At 44.8% G+C, this 24,981-nt stretch overlaps 1 protein-coding gene across 4 annotated transcripts in view; it reads right to left on the reverse strand.

Annotated features, from left to right (window-relative positions):
* The window catches only part of NRP2 (neuropilin 2), a 115,205-nt gene that overhangs the window by 13,500 nt on the left and 76,724 nt on the right, over positions 1 to 24,981 (reverse strand). The window contains exons 13-16 of one of the 4 annotated variants that reach the window (XM_017893927.1): positions 20,309 to 20,571; positions 18,674 to 18,770; positions 17,436 to 17,456; positions 4,579 to 8,084 (exon numbers count right to left, since the gene is read on the reverse strand). In XM_017893927.1, coding sequence (XP_017749416.1) covers positions 7,804 to 8,084; positions 17,436 to 17,456; positions 18,674 to 18,770; positions 20,309 to 20,571 — 662 coding nt within the window. In that variant the 3' untranslated portion in view covers positions 4,579 to 7,803. Of the gene's footprint in view, positions 1 to 4,578; positions 8,085 to 17,420; positions 17,457 to 18,673; positions 18,771 to 20,308; positions 20,572 to 24,981 lie in introns of those variants that run through there. The other 3 variants (XM_017893926.1, XM_017893925.1, XM_017893924.1) reach the window with 3 other exon arrangements.

Below are 24,981 nucleotides of genomic sequence, written 5' to 3' on the forward strand. Positions count from 1 at the left end.
ATCATTACTGGAGCTGGCTGCTCTTTAATAAGTTGCGGGGAAGTCCAGTCCAGGCATCCTGTTAGTGAGTCCTGCTGCTGGGAAAAGAAACTGGTATTGCTGAAAGCCATGGCATAGTATACTATCATTCCAATTCTGGAGCACAGCCTTTGTTTTTGGGAATGTTCATGATATTTAAAGGATTTAATTTTGCACAAGTACACACAGAAGACAAAACAAGGCAGTGTGTGTGTGTGTGTGTGTGTGTGTGTGTCAGAGAGAGAGAGATGTACTCTAGTTCATCGAGATCTCAACTCATGCTGCTTTCCTTCCTGAGTTAAATACTCATGCCTCATGCCCAGGAGGCAATGGCCCTGGATTTTTGGCAAGGTCAGAGAAAGCCCACACAGGATCTATATAGCCACAGACACTCCGTTATGTTCAAAGTCAAAGCCACTTTATTATGATCCTTTTCTCTTTGCACACCATAGAAATGAGGGCAGTGCTTTTGCTAGAAATGGTGTTTGGACTACAGGTCTCTGGGCTTCTCCTCCACCCACCATTCCTTGCTACTGGCCCCTGTGGGGGCTAGTAGCTTTGCCTATGCCTATAAACACCCCACTAGAAAACCACCTCACTGCCTAGTGCCTTTCCTTTGGGTATTGCAGTCCCGAACTTCTTCAGAAGGAAGTCCACAAGGTCTGCTCCTCTCAGAGCCAGAGTAGGGGCCTGGGGTCCAAGGCCTCTCAAATTTGAGACTTTTTCTTGGCGTGTAGGTTTACCTCTGGCTGCTGGAATAGTTTAGTCTGCAGCACAATACTGCATACTGACCTTAAGGGATATTTTTTACATAAATTTTTTAGTAGAAAACATAAATATATAACAACAAGGCACAGCACAGGCACTCTTTGAAGAAACCAAGTGGAACTCATTAATCATGGAGAACAGGACTCTCTGCCTGCTGAACCCAGGGACAGAATTAACTCCAGTGACACAGCCGCCACAGCTCTGGGGAGCTGCCACTTAGAGCCAGGTTCATATTCCCCATAAGTTGGCAGTTTAAAAAAAGAAAGTTCTGAAGAAACACTCCCTGAGTTTAAAATTCTCTTCAGCTAAAAGTGCCCAAGGTCTTCTCTTGCAAGCAACACACCCACTGTAGAGAAAGAGAGATTGGCATAGAGATCACGTGGGTTGGGCAAATGTGGCAGGGGCTCTACAGCCAGGATGTCCACTCGTTTCTATTATGCTCTCAAGCAGGGACAGGTTCATTTTAAATGGCAAACCTCAGCCATTTATAGCACCTACTAAAATGAAAAAAGGGATGTGTTTGACCCAGAAATTCTATCCTTTGTAAAACACATGCCCAAAGAAGCAATTTCAAGGATGTTCATTGCAGTATTGTTTATAATAGTAAAAAACAAACAAACAAACAAAAAAAAAACAAAAAAAAAAACTAGACACAATCTAAACGCTCGTCAACAGGGGAGCAGTTAATACACTCTGGCATATCAACACAATATAGAATGCTATGCTGCAGATATAAAGGATGGGGTAGATGCATTGGTATGTACTAAATTACTCTCAAGATGTCAAATGAAAAGAAGCAAGTCATCCAATATAGTAAGCAAACATTATGCTACCATTTACACAAAGCTAAATTAAACCAAACTAAACCCCAGCTTAACCAAACCACATAACTCAACATGAACACACATGTTTGTAAAGGTATAAAACAAGGCCTGGAAACATACTCCTCAAACCATTCTTCATAGTTACCTCTGGGGAGGCAACTGGGATTGGTCAACAATGAAATCAACTTTTGCTTTTTCTGTATTATTGTACTTTTTGAGCATGTTTAACTTGTGAGTTAAAGAAACTCAGCCAGTTACTATAAAGTCCCCCACCAGCAACCTCCCTGTATCATCAGTATCAATAAGCGCTCAAGCAATGAAACTCCGAGAAAAGAGGTTTTCCCACATAACAGTCCTCCTCCAGTACCTCTGTTGTTGACCCTTTAAGTGGTTTTTCCTATTTCTCGGTCCAATGCCCACGAGACTTTAGCTTTTGGGGGCTCTCAGGGGTCAGTGACAGAAAAGGCCAAGAACAACTGTTTTACCCAGTAGAAAGGAGATGATTCCAGGTTTCTTATCCACTGGGATTGGGGCAAGAATGGCTTCGGCTTGGTTGTACTGAAGCAGCTAGATTCTCCACTGTTCCATACCATGCTAAATAAGGTTTTGCTCTTGGCGATTTCCCAAATCTTGTCTCTCTTCAGTGTTTAGGTTTGGGTCCAAACAGAACACCTCCAAGCAGTCAAGGCAAACATACTCTGGCCCAGGCTTGTGGCCTGAAGACTCCTAAGGGTGTGGGTTTCTGATTGTATCTGACCTCGATACATACTGTGGTGCACCTGATCTGTGTCAGGCTTAATTAAATCCTACACTATTCCTAGCTGCTAATTTATTTGTGTAAGGTGATTCTTTTCCCTGCTGATTGTAAGATCATCAGTCGGTGTTCCCCTCACTGCCCCACCCCCCCGCCCACCCTTTTCTCTGGTTGGATTTGTTTTGTGTTTTCTTTGGGCTGTCACTAAAGTGGATGAAAGGCAAATTACAGCTGTGAGAGCCCCAGCGCTCTGCACAATTAAAGAGAAAAAACAAGCCTTCACCTACAGATCTGCAGTTTGGCTCAGATGTGTAGCCCACAATGCAGGCAAATCAAAACTTCAGGATGTAGCTCTTTTCATCAGAGATTACAGAAAGGCCACACATTTGTGCAGAACAACTGCAGAGGCCGTGAAGACGGGTGAGGAAAATAAACACTGTGCCACATCAGCTTGGCTGGGCTTCAGTTATCTGAGCTAGGAGGGCAGTGGGTGAAGAGAGAACACACACTAAAACCATCACAAAGAACCAGGTAGGAGCAGAAACAGACCAGCCTAGGCCTTGACATCTGGTATATATGATCCGTGGAAACACAATTTCTGAACATTTATGCTTGGGCTATACATGAAATGCCACACTGAGGAGTGTTTGGTGGTAACAGTGCCTTGTTTGACATCTAAGATTGGAGTTGTAACAGTCCTTGCCCTTTTAGGGGGAGTAAGTACCCTTAAAATAAGTCTTGGGACTAGAACCAAGGTGGGAAACTTCCCAAAGGTGGCTCCAAAAACAATAATGCCAACAAAGCATAAGTAGGGCTAATTTAGTTCAGTCTGGCATGTTTGGTCCCAGGTCAGCTCAAGGAAATGTTGACTGAGCCTGGGTCTTTGTTTGAAATAAACACTTTTGAGATGTTTTATTTCATTCTTTACTAATGGGAACAAATGGCTTTGAGGAAAGCCAAATATTATTTAGACAGAAGGGGTAATTGAGCTTGTCACTGGGGAAACAAAAAATGCTGTGATCACAGACATTCTACTTTATTCTCCTGCAAAGGACAGATAGTGACATCTATACTGAACCATCTGTACTAACAGAACTTCCAGTAAGATCTAAAAACCGGAAACCTGTCTCCTTTTAGCAGCACTTGGACAGGTTTTACAGCTGTAAAAAGCACTCCTTTCTGGATCTAGGTTTGGATAGGAAGAAAACCAGGACTCTGGCAGAAATAGGATCTTCTGAACATGTGCATTTTCTCAGGACCTTTAAGGATGGTTCTCGGACCCCTGAGGAGGGCTCCCAGGTTATCAGAAGGCCTCTGATAAATCCCATGAATGGGGTGGTGGGAAATCCTATCTGCAAATAGGATTACTGTGACCTCTTCTTGACCACTATCTAGAAACCATGAACTGCTGGGAGGTTGTCTTTCCTAGATTTTCCCCCACTCCACCCAACCCAGTCCCCCTCTGATAGAAATATTTTATATAAGTAGGTCGCCATCCAAAGAGGAGGACCAAAGAAAAATACTCATCAAGAAAGACCTGGCCTTTTGAGTAAGTTTCTCCAAGTGCCTCTCCTCAAAGTTTTATAGTGTTCCTTTCATAAAATGTCCCACTCTGAAAGCTCCATGTCCACCATCATCATCTAATTATCTTCATTACCTGTTCAAAAATGAAGTCTAGAATATCTTTCAGCCCTGTACATGCTACAAGTTCCCGTTTAGTCTGGGAAAGTGCTCGTAAATGGGAGATTCACATCCCTGTGGAAGTAATAATTGGGTAGGTGAGGGGTAAGATGTCACTGCTGCTTCTTCAAAGGAAGTGATCTGTCTCCGCAGAGCTGAGTACAGGATTCAGCTTAGCTGGTACCACTCCCCCGGAGCCCTTTGAAAGTAGAATCTAATCTCCAGGGATTTGTCATCAAGAGAAATTTTGTGGAATCTCATTTAGCAATTTAGCACTTAGCAACTTTTGCAAAATCCCACACCAATCATAAAAGTTGTCTCAGCTGCACAAATTGGATAAAAATCCTAACAAGCAGTAATAAAAATAAAAAGAAGGAAAAGTTGGCATTCAGCCTCAAGGAGAAAACCCACCTACCTCCCACAGAAATGCCCTGTAGCTCAGAAGGTGATGTGTAAACTTTGGAAGCATTGGTTTGCTCAAAGCCTACATTTCAACTTTGTTCTCACAGGCAAAGGGAAAAAAAACCTCAGATGTTTGTATAAAAATATCATCATTTTATTATATTCCACACAATACATTTTCAAATAATTTCCAACATCCACAAGTTATTTTGACACACAGGCAACTGCGCAACACAAGGGGTGTCACAGTAATAAGGAGAGGAATAAGAATAGGAAGTAAAAATCTTTAGGTTTTCTTGTTTCATTGTTGTTCTTTGGTAATTTTCGATTATTTAGGTGTTTGCCTGCTAGTTTCATTTTAAAGACAGGGTCTTCTTAAAGACAGGCTATCAACTTCAGAAATATTACTGTATTTCCTATTCAATTCTGGCTTTAATCCCAAGAATGTGGGACAAGGGAAAAGACAATTTTACTTTATCTTCAGCATCCAGTTTTGTCAATGACAATGCTGATTTTTTTGTTTCCTTTTTCTGCCTTCGCCAGGAACTAAGTGATGGCAATTGCTAGCATAATACCAAGGAAGGGGAGTTCAACCCAGAAATAAGGGCTTCCCTCCTGAAGGTGTTGACATAAAACCTCTACTAAGGCAAAAGCTTTATCAGCCCGAGCTAGGCCTTCAACTCTTTCATTCATTCATTCATTCATTCATTCATTCATTCATTCGTAGTTTAATAGTTGCTATCGTCTCTTTGTCTTCTGAGAAGCAACTCTAAACACATGCATGCATGCATTCGCCTGTCCAGTCTATTTTTCTTAGAAGAGAGTGACCCTTCCCTCCCTCCATGAAATACAGAGTTTTGCTTTTTAAAGCTGCGAAGCATGGCATTTTACAGAAGAGCTGACCTTTTAGCATAGTACCTGGATAACACTATGAAAATTGCTGGGGTAGACAGAGCAAAGGCAGAGGTTGTGGGGTGGGGAGAGACAGAGAAGGTGGCATCCTCAGCTGAAGTGTGAAGGGATTCACAAAGATTACAGCAGTCTCATATTCTCAACTAAGGCATGTACATAAAGATGCCACTTGGGGCATCAGATAAAGATACAGAAAGTTCACAAAGTTGTTGTCATCTTCTGTTACAGAAGGGGAATCACCAGGGTATATGGTAACTCAGTCGGTCACTACACTGGCTGCATTTGCCAGATATAATTTCTCGACGCCACACCTCTATGGGGCGCCTACAGGAATGTCAATCATTTTACAAGCATGCCTGGTCCCAAATGCATGACTGGATGTGGACGGCCGAGATAAAAGCCCTTAATGAGTGGCATATTAGTCATCACATGGTACCCTGGGCTGATCCCCTCCCCACTCCCCGTTTCCTTCTCCGTCTTCAGCTGAGGTAGGACACTTCTTGAAATCTCAAGGTAGCACATGCTCTAGCCTTTCATCTTGTCTTTTCTTGGCAGGGCTGCTATGGTTGAGACAGAGTAGCTCTTTGAAATAGAATAAGAGTGGGAGAGCACTATTCTTTCGGGAGGATGAAATGAACCAGATGAGAAAGTTGAGTGTGTGTGCTGAAGGGATATATCTGGATATTGTGAAAGAATGCTGAAAGTCTCTCTCAAGCAGCCAAAAAAAAAAAAAAAAAAAAAAAAAAACATTAGTATTTTGTTCTCAGAAGGAACCCGGAGGCTTTTGGCCCAGGCAAACTTCTTTGGAGTGAATTTTATACCTCCCCAGTGGATTTTTAGCAGGAAGGTAAAAAATAAATGCTCCCAAGGCTGAGCCCTCGTACACTGAGATTCTTAAAATTTGCATTTTCTATCAATGAAATTGACTTCATTATTTAATCTGTCCTTTGTACAGTATCATTAGCAACTTCTCTCTTACATCCCATTCCCCTTGTTGCTTCAAGAAGACACATGAGCAGCAATGGTTACATCTTCATTAGACCTTCTCTGTAATGATGCAGCAAGATCTGGATATGCCAGGCCAGCCTACAAGGGCCTATTTGCCAGATGCTATGAATGCTTTAAGGGGCAGCACATTGGTACACTTCAAAATTGATTACTTTCTATTCTCTCATAATATTTAAATAAGTCAGGTGGACAGCCTTACATTTTAGTGGCTATAGATTCAGGCACACATTAACACCATGAAAGGAAAGCAAATGATCCCCTTTCCCCCCATATTTTACAACTGCTATTACAACAACCAATATAATACCAAAGTATATGGTTTTTAACCTTCGTACTCAACCCCATCATAGGTTGGGCCCAATAACCACCCTGGGTGAGGAGACAACATTTCACTTCTTCCCTCTCTTCCCTTCTCTCATCCACCTCCTCCTGCTCTCAACTTAAATAGACTACTGTTTTTCCTACATCAGTCCCAGACTTGTTATTCTCTATGACTTATTCCAAGATTGGACGTAACTGATAAAAGCTAAACATTCATTATGAGCTTCTCTTTTATAAGGCAACATGAGACAGATTTGCTTCAGGGCTGGAGAGGTGGTTCCGCACACACCCAGTGGCTGTTATCTTGACATTTCAAAGACACCAGAAGACAAGGGGGTCTTGTCTGAGTGTGCTAGGGGAACCTTCTCTTGGGTCAGGTGGGTTGGGGATGGGGATAGGGATGGGAGAGGCCACACTGCATCCCATGTGGCCTCTATTTCTTTAGGTACCTGGAGATGATAATGGCAGCCAACAGAAACCCAGCCAGAGCTAGATAAGGCAACAAAAAGCTTCAATCTCTTCTCCAAGTAAACAAAACTTGTACAGTATATTATTTTCCTGTAAAATGTACCCCAGGAGAAGTAACACAAGAGTTAAAGGGGCCCTCTCTGAACACTCACCCGCCCCCCCACAAACACACACACAATGAACCAGCCTCTCTCTCACACACCTACACACAGCTATTCACACACGCACATGTCTACTATGTACATACACACAGATCCAGGCTTCCCCTCACGTCTCCTGGCAGACTGTCCACTGAGAGGAGGTATGGGATAAGGCAAGGGGAAAAAACAAGCGAACCAGTTTCTGGAACAAAACCAGCTGAGCCTTGAGTTGTGGAGTGCTTGGGGGTGGATCTCTTCGGATAGTCCAAGATGCAGCATTACAGTTGGGTTTGTTGGTTTGGAATCAACAAAAAGGAAAAGAAAACCAAAACCAAAATGAACCCAAGGAGGATGGTTGGGATTGATAAGAGTGCTCAGGGTTGGGGACCTGGGAGAGAGATGTCTGAGAGTTCGCACAGAAACTAGGCGAGGAGAAAAAAGTGCAAAATCGAGGCAACGTGTTTGCAGTCTTTCTCGTTTGTTTTGGGTGCTGTTCTTGCTTCGGCCCTCAGCAGTGCGAGCCACGGTCTTGCTCTAGCTTAATGGTTAGGGTGGGCTCCACCGCCAGAGGGGCCCCGTTGGTGTAGTGGGAGGTTTTGTAGGTGATGGAGTGATCAGTCTTCTTGGCCGCATAGCGGAACCGGTGGTAGTGGAGCACCAGGGCCAGCGCGACGGAGACCAGCACCAGCACGGCGCCCCCGGCGGCCATTACGTAATACCAGTAGGCTGGGATGGGCTGCACGGGCACCGTGTCCACTGTGGGCTCGGTCCCTGGCAGGAGGGTGCCCCCTGGTGGAGAGACACAGAAGAGTGTTGCTAGGCTGAGAGCATGCAGACTAATCAAAAGACTAATTAAAAAAAAAAAAAAAAAAGAAAGCAAGAAACACACACATGCTTTGGGACGTACAGGGAAGGGGATGGGGGACTAAGGTGGTACTCAGTCCTTAGCACCTGCCAAGCACTTCTCAACGATTGCATTATTTCCTACTTACCCCCTTGGGAGGTAGCTACTGTCAGACCCGTTTTACAGACGAGGAAACAGAGGCAGAGAGAAGTTAAATTAAGTGGTTATACAGCTAGTTAAATAATAAATATGGGATTCAACCAAGAATGGTAGGATTACACATCTCTTTTCTTTCTGTTTAACCACAATTACTTTATAATATATGGAAGCATTATAATTCTCTCTCCCTCCATCTCCCTCTCTCACACACACACATACACATACACAAATACATACAAGTAAATGATGCTGACATGACTTCCGAGATTCAGTGAGGCAGATTTCCTGAGTGGTGGAAACACCATATTTGGTCTGGCTGGCCAGCATTCTCAGCAACAATGTATTAATTAGGCTGGCTAGACTTGAAGGTAAATTCCACTTTGGCTTGCCAAGGCTTCTGTGCCCATTGAAATTAGCCTGGTCTTGCCTAAACAGGTCAATCATCACTGTTAAGTCATGACTAATGCATCCTCATCTTTTTAATTGGATGGAGGATTTTTTAAAAGCAGATTGGAAGGGAAATTGCAACAAAAAAATGTGGGCACAAAATAACAGAGGGTGTGTGAGAGCGAGAGTGAGTGAGACAGAGGGAGGGAGATCATTCTTAATGACAGAAAAGACAGAGCAGGGAAGAGAAGCTGGCAGAGTATTTAGAAGGCAACCACGTTCACTGGCCGCCGCTGGTTGCCATGGAGATGATGTAGTAGATTTAAGCCCAGGGTAACTCTGGGGAAAGACTGGCTGGAGTCCCACTCGATGCAAAGCAGTGTTACAACCTGATTCTCCCAAAGATTTACATCAGATGAGAATCTGGCCCAGAAAGGGACTAGGAGTTTTTGAGCTTGCCAAAACCAGACATGATCTTTACTTCTGAAAAATGATATATGCTTCTCCTGTGAAAAATGCCTCCCTAGCTGCTTGCATTAAGCCAGAAAGATGCATCCTCTCTACTCATGGGGTGCCCCAGGAGGGGGAGCCATGGGTGGGAAGTGCTGCTGGCTCCTTCATGCATTGGTGGTCCCCCTCTGCTCAAGATGCAGACGGGGCTCATTTATATTTTCATGCCTCCTTCCACTACCCACCCTGAGATTCAGAGCTCCTTAAGCAGAGGAACTCACTCTCATCAGGAGGAATTTGCTCTCATCCATACCTAAGGGTTTATACAAAGAAGGCACTCAATAAATGCTTGGTGAATCAAACACTGAACTGAGGCTAAGACTCCTATTTCTGAGTCGGTGTTCTCTAATTCATGCAGCCTGAACATCAGAACTCTTCTCTTTGATTTGGGGAATAGGTGAGAGGTGGGTCAGACCTTCTAATGTCTTCTCAGAAGTGATAGAAAAATGAGAACATTTTTCTTGGAAAATATTCCAAAGCCTGCTCAGCTTCCTAGCTCTTAATCACTACTTTCTCTGCTGTTGGAGTCCCCTTCTGCTAGGGTGCAGGTTCATTGGTACCTCTTGGGTGACCAGAAGTCCCACAACATTGGCAGAGCTTTGACAAGGATGTGTTGCTCTGCACACACTTTGACAGTCACATCCACATCCCCTGGAGTAGAAATGACCCCAGAATCCCAGGATCCCTTGAATGTCCCTTTCTACATCTTCATCTTCTCCCACCTTATTGCCTACCCTCTTTGTCTTTGTCCCCAAACTAATTCTGTCTTTTATTAGTTTCATTACCATAGCAGAGAAAGGCCTCTCTCTCTCATATTTGTGGCCATGGTGGAAATTATGCATAGAATCAGAGAGGAAGAGAAAGCAAGGTGCTGGAAATGGCTCCTTGAAATGGCCAGCTTGCAAGTCACAGTGAACTGGTGTCAACTCATTATTCAGGTCACTAAGAAGATCTGCTGCCTGGCAACCATCCTGCTGCTGGATTTTCGACATGAGCTCACAAAAATGCACAGGAAACATTCAAGTGTTAAGGGATGCCCCCGGAGTTCCTCAGAGACATCCCTCCTCTCCCCAAAGGGTATCCTGGGGTTTGTCTCTGATTTTCATGTGGCTCCATAGTGAGGGCCGTCCTCTAATGAGGCTGCAGCTCACCCAGCAAGAAAAGGGAGGTGATAAATCCCCAGGGATTAGCTTTCCCTCCGTAGAAGTACCTGACCAGACCACAAAGGTTGGAGCACAAATTTTTGTCAAGCAGAACATGGTCACAACTACCCACATTCCCTCCATCACTACATCATCTTTGTTCAAAAGTGTGCTTTCCTTCAGCCAAAATGCTGGTTTCCAACACAAAATACACCACCCACGGCTTAAAGTGCTCAGGCTGGAGAAGGAGGAAGTCTTCATGCTCCTCTTACAGTGTTTCTTATGATAAGAGACAGTGTTAGGGCACAATGGAGAGAATCAAGGGCACCTGCTGGAGCAAGATGAAATCCTAGTACATGGATTACATATTTAGAATCAGAGACACAGACATAGTCTCTCAGAATCCTGCTCTACTTGAAAGACAAATTCTACTTTAGGTAAGACCCTCTTCCCCTTCTCTACCTATCCTTCTCTCCCCTGAAATTATCAACATGTAGAAAACTTCAGTGACAAAATCTATTTGGGGGACATTATACTGGCTCCTTAAACATTTTCTCTGGGCATTTGTTTGGAGAAATGAAAAATAGTACTATGTGAATTCATGCTTTTAATGTTGAAAGGTTAGAAATAACGTTAATGTTAGAAAAGAGAGCATACGACTAGCAACCTCTTCCTGATCCCCTACAAGCAACTCTTGGTTGACTTGCAGTTGGGTTTAAAAGTTTCTCAGAACATTCACCAGCTAAAGAGACTCAACCCCAAAGGCATGTGGAGTGTGCTGGTTTAGAATCTGTCTCTGTTCTAGCCTCTCTGAGGCTGTATGCTAATGAGGCTGTGGTTTGCCAACCAGAGAAAAGGAAGATGATAAATCAATAGGGGTTAAATTCACACCCAAAGCACCTTCCCAGATAACAGCAGCAATCCAATGAATGCCAGATGGACGGATGAATGGATAGGTGGATGGATAAATGGATGGATGGCATAGAGGAATATATGTGGACCAATGTTCAGACTCCGGGGAAAATGTTGATGACCTACTGGTACTTCCCTGGATAGTTATTTTCAGAAAGTGCTATAGATTTTGCTAGCCCATATGGCACCTCATTGGGAAATTAGAAAAAGGTGCCCACTTTAGGCGGCTGTCACCTGCACCAGATGCCCGAATTGTTGAGTTGTGCAATTTTAGCTTTACTTGCCCCTTCAGCCATCTGGGGTGATTGAGCCATTGCTTGACAAAAAAGGAGCCTGGGCTAGGTGGGTGAACGTGGAGGTGAGAATCCAGCCTTGCCTGGAGTTGGTTGATCTGTTGACCTGAATTTTCCCTTTGATTGATCTAATTTCCACCGCTTACTCGATGTCTTTTTTCAGCTGGAAAATGCTTTCGATTCCTGAACTATTTTTCATTAATTCCCGCCCCAAATTCTCTACAAAGTTTTCCCATTGTGTGAGTTAATGAGAAACAGATATTTAAATAGTCAATAACTCAACTCCAAGTGCATTTGCAAGGTTGCACAGGCTCCCATCTGTAAAAGTTCTGAGTCCCCTAGAGAAAAGCAATGCAAACACAAAGAATTTAAATTTTGAAAAACACTAAAGTTTGAGAAACCAGGCATGGGAGAAAATAAGAAAAATAATCACACATGAGGTAGTGTCCCTGTCATTCCTATCTGCAAATAGGGTTACTGAATTAATATGCAATTGGGAAACATGTCTGTAACAACGGCTACCCTGAGTGGACATTTCCTTCTATGGGCTTCACATGAATCATTTTGTTTATTCCTCATGACCCTCCAAAGGGAGACCTGAGAGCTTGAGAGGACAAGTGATTTCTCCTGGTTTCACTTGGAGGATAATTGTGGAGAAGGGCAGAGCAGCACTCAGTGAAACCCAAGAGATGGCCCAGGGTCCTCTGAGGACCTGTACACTGCTAGCAAGTGGCAGAGTCATGGCTGGAACCCGGTGGACAAAATCCCAGCTTGTGATCTAACCCAGGGGTCAGCTTACTGTGGCCTGTGGGCCAAATCCAGCCCACTGCCTGTTTGTGTAAATCAAGTTTTGTTGGAACACAGACACCCTCATTTGTTTACATATTGCTTATGGATGCTTTTATGCCACAATGGCAGAGCTGAGTACTTGCAACAGAGACTGTATGTCTTATAAAACCCAAGATATTTACTGTCTGGCCTTTTACAGAACAAGTTTGCAGATTCCTTGCTCTAACCAAATAGGGAGGGAAGAGGAAACAGTCCTCTTCCTTTCTGCCTCCTATTTCTGTCTGAACCTGTCTGAGGATTGGCGTGTCTCAGTCAAGTCAGTTTCTCACTGAATCACTGAAATGAGAAAGCATATACTATAGCTGCATTTACGAAATGTCATCTGGACCTGGGGGAGTCACCCAGGTTTCCAAAAGAAGTGTTTTGAAAGATGCCAAGAGTAAGCCTTCTCTCTCTCTCTTTCAAAAAAGGCTCACTGCATGTCAGAATTGTTTCAGGACTGGCCTGTCTGCACAGTCCTTTCTGTACAGGTTAAAAATGAAGTGCTGGTGAAGGAACGTTTCAGAAAAAAGGTTTATTTAATTTGTGAGATTAAACAAACAAAGAGGTTGGCTCCTCTAGATAAGTTTACAGAAGATAGTAGAAGAATGTGGTCACGCCCTCTGGTGTGTTTGGAAAAAAGACGCACAAGAACAAAGGCATCCCTGAGAAATGACTCTTTCCATCTGCCTATAAGCATGGTGTGGCGGGAGGCGCCGGGATGTTTTCAGTAAGTTGGCACAAACCATGTGGATTGCTCCCACATCTAGAGGCATTTTTAAATGCCTCCGAATTCAGATCTCTGACTGGCTGAAGTCTCGGACGCTTTACACTCTTTGGTGGTACTTACGCTACTTTCTGTAAAGTGAGTCTTGTCCCTGTGTTCTTGGAGGGAAAACTTGGTGAAAAACATTTTCTTCCACCCCTAGATAAGCTGGCCTTGACAGTTGCTTCCATGAGTGGTAAACTGATGGAGAGGGGACGTGTCAGGCCTCTGTAGCAGGAGAGGCAGCATGCTCCAGCGAACCTCACAAAGAACACCTCCGTGTCCCCCGGGGAAGGATGACCACCAAGCAGTTACCCGCTTCACACATCTGACCTCCATGCTTTCTTGTTCAGTAACACCTAGCCTTAATCTGGCAGCTGGAGACATAAGGGGGTGGGGGCAAGGAGGAGGATTCACACACTACAGCTGCCTATCTGGAACCCCGGCAGGGGTTAGGAACACTTCTCTGCTTTTCATCAGACGGTTATGTGCAAACCATTTAACCCTCTCTGCATCTCAGAAGTGCTTCTAGGAGAAGGAAGCATGGGAGGAAGGGAGTCCAGGGAGAAAGGGAATAATATGAGGCCAGGCCATGGGATGGGGGACCTTACCCTGGCAGACAAAGCCTTGGGAGGCAGGCAATAGAGGGTGAGGGTGGGAATGGGAAAGGAGAGATGACGGTGCAAAATGCAGAGATCGGCCAGTTGGCACCAAAGAAACAGAACTTAAAGCCTGAGGAATAGAGTCAAATGGCAGCCAGCATTACTCCAAAATGGGCCTCTCTTAATACTGCTCCCCTCTATGCCCAAGAGACAGCTGTGGATGTGCACTTTCTCCTGGTTTTGTCTGGATGAGAACTGTGGAGGACTGCAGAAAGGCACCTAGGGAGACCCAAGAAATGGGGCCCTGGACCTCAGGAATGGTTTGAGTCATAAACCCCACATTCCCAGCCGAAACAGGAGACACTGACGTTCCTTTTTAGCATCCACTAGCGTAAGACAGTCATTCTGAATCCTTCCCTCTGACAGCCACCTTCCACAGGTGCACCCAGCTGGGATTTCCATGAGTCTCTCACAGGTAGGGCATCAGATCGTCTCTCTGCCCCTGCTTTGCTCAGATCCCACAGCCTCTAACACGAACAAAAACTCTTGCCTCCAAGGTGAGCTGCTAAAAATAACCACCTGGTCAACAACCCCAGAACTCTGATTATGGGCTTTATATATTTTTACTTGCTTCTTTATTGTTCTTTTTTCTTTTATTGAAAAAAGAAAGTATTGGGTAAGAGGAAATATCCATCACCTTAATTACACCACTTTTCGGTTCTTTTTTCCCCTCTATACACATGGTTTTTTTCATTTATTGAAGCTCAAATCCTAGAAAAGATACATGACGGCACCATGTTTATAGCCACTGCTTTAAAAAAGAAAAGAAAAGAAAAGAATGCACACCCAGGCTACATTGTTTAAAATGTGACTCATAACAACCACAAACAAGGGTCTTTTTAAAAAATCACATGACAACACAGTTTATTCATTCTCTCTTCTCTTTCTCTCTTCTCAACACAGATCTCTTTTCTTCCAAGCTTTTCTTCATTACTGACTCACATCCTGGTACACAATGTGTGTGTGTGTGTGTGTGTGTGTATGTGTGTATATATATACACACACACAGCAGAAAACACAGGATGATTTAAATTTAAAAAATTATTGCATGGCAAGAAATCAGTAAGAGGCGGAAAATGAAAGATACTTCAAAATATAAAAGATCGAGACCATCTAATAACTGCAGGTCCAAAGGCCACTTTTACTGTATTTCCCTAAAGATTTTCCTATACATTGATTGCTCCTAAAGAATGAGATTACTTCTGTTGCATGATTAATTTATAAAGGAAAAGAAAACACTCCAATTTGAAAACGTACGAATAATGTAAATGCTATGGTTGGTAGTGTTTCAGCATCAACTTTCCATACCTTGCCTGCCCAAACCTGATTTCTCTGTTTCCATTTTTTGAGTGAAAAGGCTGATTTTACTCCCTGATCAAGAGAGGACTCCTGCTGTCCTGACCATAAGAGGAATAGTATATGAGTCACTAGGTTAGATGGAACACACAGTCCCCTCCTCTCTCAAACAGAAAAGTTTGCTGGCACAGAGTTGCATGCTGTGGTCAAATGGGGCTCAGCCAGAAAGGAGATACCCATGGCACTAGGTTCATCTGGTTACTAATTCGGATCTCCGTGTAAAACGTGCCAAGGTGAATGAAATTCTCCATTTCCAGTTCAGATTCTGTTCTTTACTGTGTCCATTGGCCAAGTTTCTGCTCCCCAAGCCTCGGTTTCTTCTTCCCAAAGATGCTTGCCATCCTCCAGGACAAAAGCCATGGCTCAATCCATGCAACTTGTGCACTGCCTTTGCTTAGCCTCAAAGCGGCCCACCAGGAGCACCCTGGAAATTCTTACCTTCAAGTTCCTAAGCCCTGTGTTTATTTTGGCTAAATGAGCCCTGCTGCTCAGATGAGATTTTATGTATATATTTTTTACAAGAGAGCATGACTGGCCTGTGAAGCCTCATGGTAAGCACAGTTTCAAGGAGAGTGCACGTGCCCTGGTCTGCTTATTCTCTTACGGAAGTGAAGCACTTAGCACTTAGCCACTGTACTTGTCAGTCATGGCCTGACACGGTGCGCACACAAAACAGTGTCTGCAGCAGCTACTGGCACGTCTTTACCCAGCCTTTCTGGGAGCTGTGAGTCTCCACAACCCAAAGAGAGTCAGGTGAAACAACATCCACAGGTTTCACTTCACCAACATAAGCATTACCTTGGGTCCTGAAGGTTAGAACTCGAATTCGACTGTAATCCAAGTCGTTCAGTTTGGCTCTCAGCTTTCCTTCCAGTACTTTGGATTTACATTAACATAAACCTCACCCCTAGAGAGCACCAGTGTATGCACATGAATACTCTTAATACTTTTAGAACTGTGGGACAGGGAGTGAGCATGGGGTTCAGGGACGCGAGGAAGGGTAAGAAAGGAAATATATTCTGTGTCGGTCTGTCATTCCCCTGTCGTCTGCAGCTTTGTTCCTCACTGGCTGTCTTAGAGCTAATGAGTGGCAAATTGGGTGAGATGATTTGGAGTCAGGGAGCACATCTAGGTGGCAAACCAGGAATTCATCTCTTTCTAGCCCAGAGCTGGACAGATTAATGAGAGTGAAGATAACTAGTCTAGATGTCAGATATAAAAATGGCTGCCCTTATCTCTGCAATGCTGCCACTTGTAGGGGTAAGCCCAGCCAGTACAAAGAGGGCACAGCAATCCTCACAATTGCTGGCATCAAACAGGTCATGAAGAACCCCCATCATTCAGTGAGGGTGTTTCTGTGTGTGCTTTTACACTCAAGCCAACTGCAGTGATGCATTTAGAGTGGCTCCTAAATGTTTGGCATTAGAAACCAGTGTGGGAACTTCAGCAGTGTCAGCTAATAGGACTGCAAAGAGGGAAAAATGTAAAATCTGCTGCATTGTAACAGCACAAACGACATTGCCATCATCCAAGGCTGGAGGCCTTTTTTTTTTTTTAACCTGGATAAGGCAAGCATCCCCAATTCTTCTTACTTTGCTCTGCTCTCTCTTTGCTTTCTTGGGGGAGAACACATCCTTTCTGATTTTCAGTCCTGTTTAAAGTGCTCTAGCTCCAGCCATCGAATGCACCTCCTTATCCCCTTGACTGGACACCAGGTCGTAAATCTGGCAACTCTTCCTCCTGAGGCTACCACTTCTGTGTCTCTTTCCTAACTTCCTTCCCTCCCAAGCGGCCTGCCACCATATCTCACTGAGGGTTAACTGAGACTGCTGCCTTGGTACCCTGGAACTGGAAAGAAGCCATCTTCAGGCTAAGAGAAATCATTGCCACCTCATTTCACTTTTAATTTACACTGATTTTTTTTTTTTTTTTTTGGTTCAGTCTTTTCACAGTGTCTGCTTTCTCACTACTCCTGCATTTTCAGCCTCATTGCTCCCCGTTGGACAATGCAAGGCTGAAAGGTTTATCTGCAACCGATTTGTCTCTATTAATAGGTTTCTAAACTTTAATTAAACAAGAGACAGTGAGGATCTCAATCCCCTTTCCCGCGTCTACAGGTGTTGCTAGTGCCATCTAGTGGCAGGAAGGTGTGGCGTCTCTTTTCTCTTGCGAGATTTGACAAATTTGGAGGTTGACTCCCCCCCCACCAAATTCACACCACATGGGGGAAGGAAAAAGCATGCAAAAAAATAAATTTTTTTTTTACCTTTAAAATTCTCACCTGCAAAAGCTGAGATGGGTTCTGAAAAAAACAAACCAAAAATTGGACTTAGTTAAAGGGAAGAAATAATTGGGTGAACATAGGGTGAATAATTGGATGAATATGATAAAGATGACTGCACTAGGTTTTTTTGTACCACTCCGTGGAGAGTGAACCACATCTTCCACATGTTCTAGGCTGGCTCTAACACATCATCACCATGGGGTGGGGGGCGGGGGGGCGGGCAGGGTAGGATTCTCAAAGTTGCTTTGGAACAAAAAGTCCTTCAGAGAGAAATGGGTCCCAAAAGCATTGTAATCAGTCACTTACTGCTGATTACTTTCTCAAAGCCTGGATTACTTTTAGATGCCCGGGGTTTGAGAGTTGCCCAGAGGGACTGGGGTGGTCCCAGGTGCTTCTGACATCATCAAGCACACACATGCCCGGGCTCGTGTGCCAAGAAAGGTAGTTGGTGAGTTACTGCAGCCACTCTGCTGACTGAAAGCAGCCCCCATGCCTTCTCAGGGTTCCCCTCGTGGTTTGGGGAATGTCCACGGCTCTGAAGGGACACAGGCAGGGTAACCTCATCCGCAGCAGGAGACCCTGAAGAAAACGTGTACATCTCAGGTGGACTGCCTGCTCAGGTGCTTTTGACCAAGATGATGGTTAGGATATCCTTCTCGTGCCAGTCACCTGGCCTGAAATATCTAATCCTACAACAACTTTGGGATCTTAGGCATTAGAGGCATTCTTTTTAAAGAAAAATCTGAAATCTTACTTCAAATGCCACAATTTGCTCTGCAATTCATTCATGTAAAAGAGCTACTCAGGTAATTGTGTTATCACTCTTACATAACATATGCACTATTTTTGCTCACCAGTGAAGGCTTCCATTAAATCCATCAAACCTTTCCAGCATATAATTTTGACTGGCAGTTGCTCTCGTCCTCTAGCATTTTCTTTGTGAAAAGCTGGGGTTTGCTGATGGGGTCTTGGCACCCTGAACCTCCATGTACTTAGTGCACGTCTATTTCTGACTGGGAACAGGGATATAAGCCTTCCCCTCACCTCACACCACCCCCCACCCTGAACCCAGCATAAGACACAACTACACCCACACCTTACCTCCTGCAGAGACTGTTGCTGCCCCACCCACTGCGTAACGACTGCATTGGAAAATGGTGTCCTGCCTCCTCTTGCTTAGCCCAGCCCTTGGTGTCTTATTTGAAAGAGCCACGAAGAGACAGATATTCACATACCCATGCAGTTCTCCAGTGGGACATCAGTGCTTATCCGAATGTCATCAATGGCAATCTCTCCCGAACGTCCTTTCCCTATCACTCCCTCGAACACAATCTAGAAGCCGGAAGAATAAGAGCCATGGTTATCTCCTAGTCCAAACAGTGCAAAGATTTCCAAGTTTCTGTTAGCTGTAGCTTAAAGCATGTGTGTGTGTGTGTGTGTGTGTGTGTGTGTGTGTGTGTGTGATTGCACCTGGTACACATCTGTTGACCACATGGCTACAGCTCTTGAAATCTTAATTTAAAATGAGTTTGTTCAAATCAAATGCATATTTACGGGGGTAAGAAAATATAACAAGGTGGTGGATATTGTTGTCCAGTAACTACAATGTATTGATTAAAAGGGCCATAATCGGAGAATATTGAGGAGGTTGAAACTTCCCTCACTATTTTCAAGGTTCCCGTCTCATAAATCTTTCAAATGCCCAATCCAGGTATTTGAAAACTCAGAAGATACGAGTGGGTGGAGGTAATGTGAGAAATACAGCACATAGGTTTGGATTTGTGCTTCTTGTTATAAATTGCCTTAGGGCTTCATTATTACAACTAGGAGGAAAAGAATTTGTTTTTACACCAGCCGTTTACTGAGCACCTACTATGTGCTGGACACAAGGATAGTAACAAAACCTATTAAGACAAGATCTCTGTCCAGAGAAGCTCACCCATCCAGTGGCTGAGACACAAATGCAAACAGGTAGTTACAATACAATGCTCTCAGGTGAGTAAGTGGGGACCCAGATGGGGGTGGGGAGGGTCTCAGGATGCCTTGCAACCTCAAGGGGCAGGGACTGCAGGCTGTACACAGAAGCCCCTGGGCTCTGTGGTCTTCAATCATTCCTCATGCTCGCCCTCCCCAGGTTCCTCTCTGCAAACTAGCACATGTCCTCTGGCAAGCTGGGTGAGCAGTTGGCTGCGGCACCAGCCATCTGTTGCTGCTCCTCGTCTGGGGAGGAGAAGGTTAATGCTTTGGCTGGTTCTCAGTCACCTCTTCCACAGTGTGTCTACTTCTACCGAAGTTGCAACCACGGCTGAACACACCCATCTGTGCCTCAGTCTCCTGCTCTGTGGGGCAGAGATAACAGAACTCCAACCCGGGAGCTGGTGAGAGAGAGAGAGCACTCACCCAGGAGCCTCTCACGTCCGCTGGCCACTGAGCGTGAACAGCACCCGTTCCCCTTCCTATGTTCACACTCCCTGGGACGGGTCTGGGAGATTATCCTATTTCCTCCCCAGATCTGAAGGGGCTCCACAGACCTCTTTTCTTGTGTGTGAAGTGTTTGTTTGTGTTTATTTCCCTGGCTTCTGTGTCCCTTTGTCAGCTTACCTGATTGCAATCTAAAATAAAATGGAGAGGAGAAACATTTGTTGGAGATTTCAGCAATATAAAAGGCAACAGGAGGAACAAAGAACCAAGTCTGGGTGTAGAGATAGGCATATTCTGAATAACAAATAAGAGTGTCATTCAGTTGCCATGGCAACGTGAGAACTACAATGAAAACAGTAGCGCTTAACCACGTTCCCTAATGATGAATGGGCTCGGCCCTTTGAAATATTGAAATACGGATCACAAGATTCCCTTTTTGCTCACCCCACCTGGTACTCCATGTCGTAGCTGGGCAGGATGATCCGCCCGTGCTTCCACTCGCCGCCCTGGTCCTCGCGGATGACCCACAGCAGCTTGCTCTCCTGGCTGGCTTCCCGCACCACCTGCAGCGCCACCCCGCGGCCGCCCGTGGCCTGGTACTGGAACTCCATGCACACCGGGCTTCGGGGCAGGTGGACCGGCGGGCTGATGAGCCGCGCATACTGGCCCTCTCTCCGGCTGTCACTCTGCAGCCGCAAGAAATTCCTGTCATCTGGCGGAAACAAACCCAAACAGAGGTTCTTGATAAACACTTGGGAAAGACACCAGTGTGCTGCTGTGGCCTCTCCAGGGGAAAGTTGGGACTGAGTTTTGGTGTCTTTGGTTTATTCATGTCCTTGTTCTCCAGGCTCTGTGACCCTTTCTTAAGGCTCCTGCAAAGCCTTAATTCAAATGCTGTGTCTTCTTCAAGCCCTTTCTTGACTCTCTAAGTCAAATCGGTCCCTCCTGCCTATTTCTAGGTATCATTTCCTTTCCATCTCTTTCATGTGGAGCACCCAGCACGGCCGCCTTATGTCTTGGCTAGTCATGCGTGTGCCCTTCTTCTCCCTCTAGATTCTGCGAGGCCAGACCCACATCTTATTCATCATTAACTCACCCAAAGGGCCAGTGCAATCTGATGGACTGAATTACAAGGGAACAGATTATAGGGGGTGAGGTGGCTGCTAGATTGGAGGGTGACTATGACCAGGTGGTTGATGCTTCCAGCCCTGGCCATCTTGGCTGGGCACTGTCCAAATGGCTGACATGTAAAACCTTCTGTCTCCATCAGTGCTCCTAGATGATGCTTGGGGTCTAGTGATTGTGACTCGGAAGCCCAGTGTCACCTTCAAGCAGAACAGAGGGTGGGAGCTGAAAGGGGTGATTCAGGGAGGCTTGTACTTGGCCTTTCTCAGACAGCCTGGCACATATGGCTCCAATGATAAAGGCGCTGTCATTATTATTAACAAAGGCTGTGTGTTTAGCAGAGAATATATGTGTTCTGGGAAATTAAGGGTTTACCAATCCAAATGTTTGGAGAATGGCCTTTTGGCTGATTGGTTTCAAATTCATCAGACACTCATGTGGAAGACCGAGTTCTTGTTGTTGGCAGACTACATGCCTTGCAGAACACAGGTGTGACCTGCACCTTCAAGTCCAACTTGTACAGGACTGTTCTGGCCACTCGTACAGAGAACAAGGTGGCATTTGGTGAGGAACTCCCACTACCTCTTTTTGGCCCTGAAACATAGGGGCATCTGAGGCTGAATACTTCTGCAAGATGTCAGGGCCACTTTTCTACCACAGGTGAAGCATGGAACATGGGCATGTCAGATGCCTTAGGATCATGTTAGTGTGAGGTCATGTTAACCTGGGACAGGTGCACAGAGCTTCCTTACACCACAGGGAATGTGAACATCCTGGACTTGTCACGGTAGATGGGCTAGGATTCTAGAGCCTAGAATCAATGAAATACTCCCTGGACCACTGCTTTGCTATTGTTAATCTTGCTGACCTCACCTGTCTAGGTGAGAGCTGAGTCTGTGCTGGACCTCCCATCAGTGGCCCAGAAACAGCTCTTCCCTTCTTGGCTCCCCAGTTGCCTCACCTACCTCCCTGCTCCCCTAAGCCCCTTCCTGTTAGACTATCTGGGATTAGTGCTTCAGAAGCTATGCTCCCCTGAAGTCAAATGAGACCAGTTTAGTATGCATATGTGGGATTCCAGTTTGTGCCTCCTCAACCATCCAAAGCCATGTCTGTCTACATACCCCACAAGGTGTGACCTCTGCAAGGCCAAAATCAGCACAGATAACTAAAAGGCAGCTGTCTACAGAAGAGAATTAATAATGGTGTCTGCTGAGGGAGGATACACCAATGCCAAATTAGACCCTCAAAGATCTTCTAAACCTGTGCTTCCCCTATCAGATCTTACTATTACTGCTGTTAATGATAATAATTAAAGCTCATTCTTGCATAATGCTTTACAGGTTACAAGCACATTTACATGCAATATTTCATTTCATCCTTTCTGTATTATTGTGAGCTACGACTTACTAACCTTACTTTGCACCTGATGAAGAAACAGGATCAGAAAGGTTCAAGTGATTTGTCCAAGGTAGAGAGGCGACTGCAATGGCAGAGCCCAGACCTGACTGCAGGTTTTCCACCTTCATGCGGTAAGTTCTTTATTTCAGCTGCTCTGCAGGTAGCTTGCCCCAAGTCCTTGCAATCAATCACACTCTGTTTGAGGCAAACTGGCTTCCCCACTGCGTCCATTGCTGCTTTTTCTTCCCTGAGCTGTAATTCTCCACTCCTCGAACCACTCCACCTACCCCGTCTCTTTCTCTAGTTCTTCTCCTAACGATTCTGGCACACGCAACATTAATCCCCTTCTTTTCTCAACAACTCTAGCATTTACTGACTGTACTGCTGATTTTACCTTGTTTTTAAAAGCACTTCAGGCCATTTTCCATGGATTTCAGCAGGTAATCACTCACTGCCTGGCATTATAATTTAACTGGTTTTTTGGTGTGTCTTATTACCCCAGTTATATTGTAAATGCTGGTCTTACAAATTTAATAAGGTTTAACACTGCTTCTTCTCTCTACCCCTAGACAGTGCTATATATATGCCACTCCTCTAGAAAATTTTGTTTCTATGAATGAGTGGATGAATGGAGAATGATAAATACATGGTTAAGAATGATATGAGGCTATACATTGGAAATGAGGACAGGAGAATCAGCTAGCTTCTCATAATCCCTTCAATATAATCCCTTCACAACTCCCTCTACCCTCCCAAGCCAACAGCCCCTTTCAAAGGTGAGGTGCACCAGTAATGACAAGGTGGCTTGTGGAAGTACCCAGTGTACCGAGACACCAGTGAGAACCCTTCAAATGCTCCCACGCTCCCGGTAATTTCCAAGCCCTTACTGTTGCCAGCTCATATATAAAGGAAACCTGATTTTAGAGATTTATTATTCAGCCTTCTTCCTTCACAGTTTCACAAATAAGACCCATTTGCTGCCTGAAAATTGTTTGGCAGAAATACTATCACTTGTGTGAATTTACGTTCTTAAGCAGCAGGGAAATCATGGCATCATGGTTAGAATTTGGTAAGTAAGATGTGTGTGGAGGTGTGAAGAACTGGGCTGAGTGGATTGTATCTGGGTCTGTTCTATTTACCCATCCTCTTACTAAAACTCCAGGCACAGCCAGGCCAAAGGTTTCACAGTCTGCCCCTTCCAGTGACCGCCCCCCAGGTAGCCCCCTCCCCTCTCCTCTCCCTCTCACAATAAAATGACAATCTCTATGCATGATTTAAGGGACCATTGCAAGACCAGGGAGTTAATGCTAGTGGCATGCTTAGCACGAGCAGCTGAAGGATCATAATTCAGTGCTGACATCTGAGCTAATCCACTAGTTTGCAGAATCTCCAGACGAGCAGGCCTCTGGATTTCACTTCGTTAAATCATTTGTGCCCCACTTGTCTGTTAAGTGCTATGAGCTCCAGGGAAGAAAGATGATATGTAAATTTAAGGAATTAGCAGTAGACATCAGTCAGAGAGATGCTGAGCTGCAAAGCGCCTGTCACTGAGAGAGGCCTGATTAGAACCAGGGACATCATGAAGGAATGACTCAGACCAGGGAAAGCCCAAGGAAGAGAGAAGAGGAGCAGGAGGAAAGGAATGAACACATTGAACACCTGCTGCCTGTGTGCGATCGCATGGGAGGCTTTACCTGCCTCCTCTGATGTTACCTTCCCTGTGAAATCTAGTCCTGCAAAATAAACACCATCTTCTCCATTTTCACCAAAAAAAAACTGAGGCTCAGAGAATTGAAGTGATGTAGGATTTGAATCCTGAGTGGACTGAGTAAACCTGCCAGAGCATAGCTTCTCATCTGGGTTGGACTCCCAGCCTAACTCACTAAGCTTTTAAAGCCTCAGTCTTTCCATCTGCAAAATGGATACAAAGACAGTGTTACTGCATAGAGTTGGGGGAAGAGTAAATGGAATGAGCCATGTAAAGTATTTTGCACAGTAACAAGGACACAGTAAGAGCTCAGGAAAAGTTATTACTATTAATATCACTCTACACACTGCCTCCTATGCTTGCCTTTATTTTACTTGGAAAGAAAAAGGATAGAAAGACCGCCAATAACCCAGGAAGGCCAATCCAAGACTCAAAAAGAAGTATGTTTGGCATGAGGGCAGTAAAGATGTTCTCTGGAATACGACTGGTTCCCCCTATCTGCTCTTTCGCCAAAACCAGCCGGCCCCAAGTTTTCCATCCTGCATGGTTCACTACAGGTCTTTTGTGTTCATCACAGTAGATGAAATAAAATACTACATGATCCTGGAACAAGAGTGGGACCTCAAGTGACCTTAGGGCAGGCCAGTCCTGTCTCCCAGAGGAACCATGCCAAAAGCATCCGAGAACAGCTGTCCACCCTTTACTTTAAATTCTCCGGAGAAGGAGTTTCCATAGGCCACGTCTGTAGTGTGTTTTCTAGGTTACAACCCTAACCATCAGGAACTTCTTAAATTCAGTTTAAAGTTTTCCTGCTGTCATTTAGAGACATTTCCTCCTTCTACCCCTGATGGAGCACAGCCAATTTCTGTTCTCCGACTTGAGACATTTTCA

This window comes from Rhinopithecus bieti, unplaced genomic scaffold, assembly GCF_001698545.2.
Source record: "Rhinopithecus bieti isolate Rb0 unplaced genomic scaffold, ASM169854v2 scaffold_22522, whole genome shotgun sequence".
NCBI lineage: Eukaryota > Metazoa > Chordata > Mammalia > Primates > Cercopithecidae > Rhinopithecus > Rhinopithecus bieti.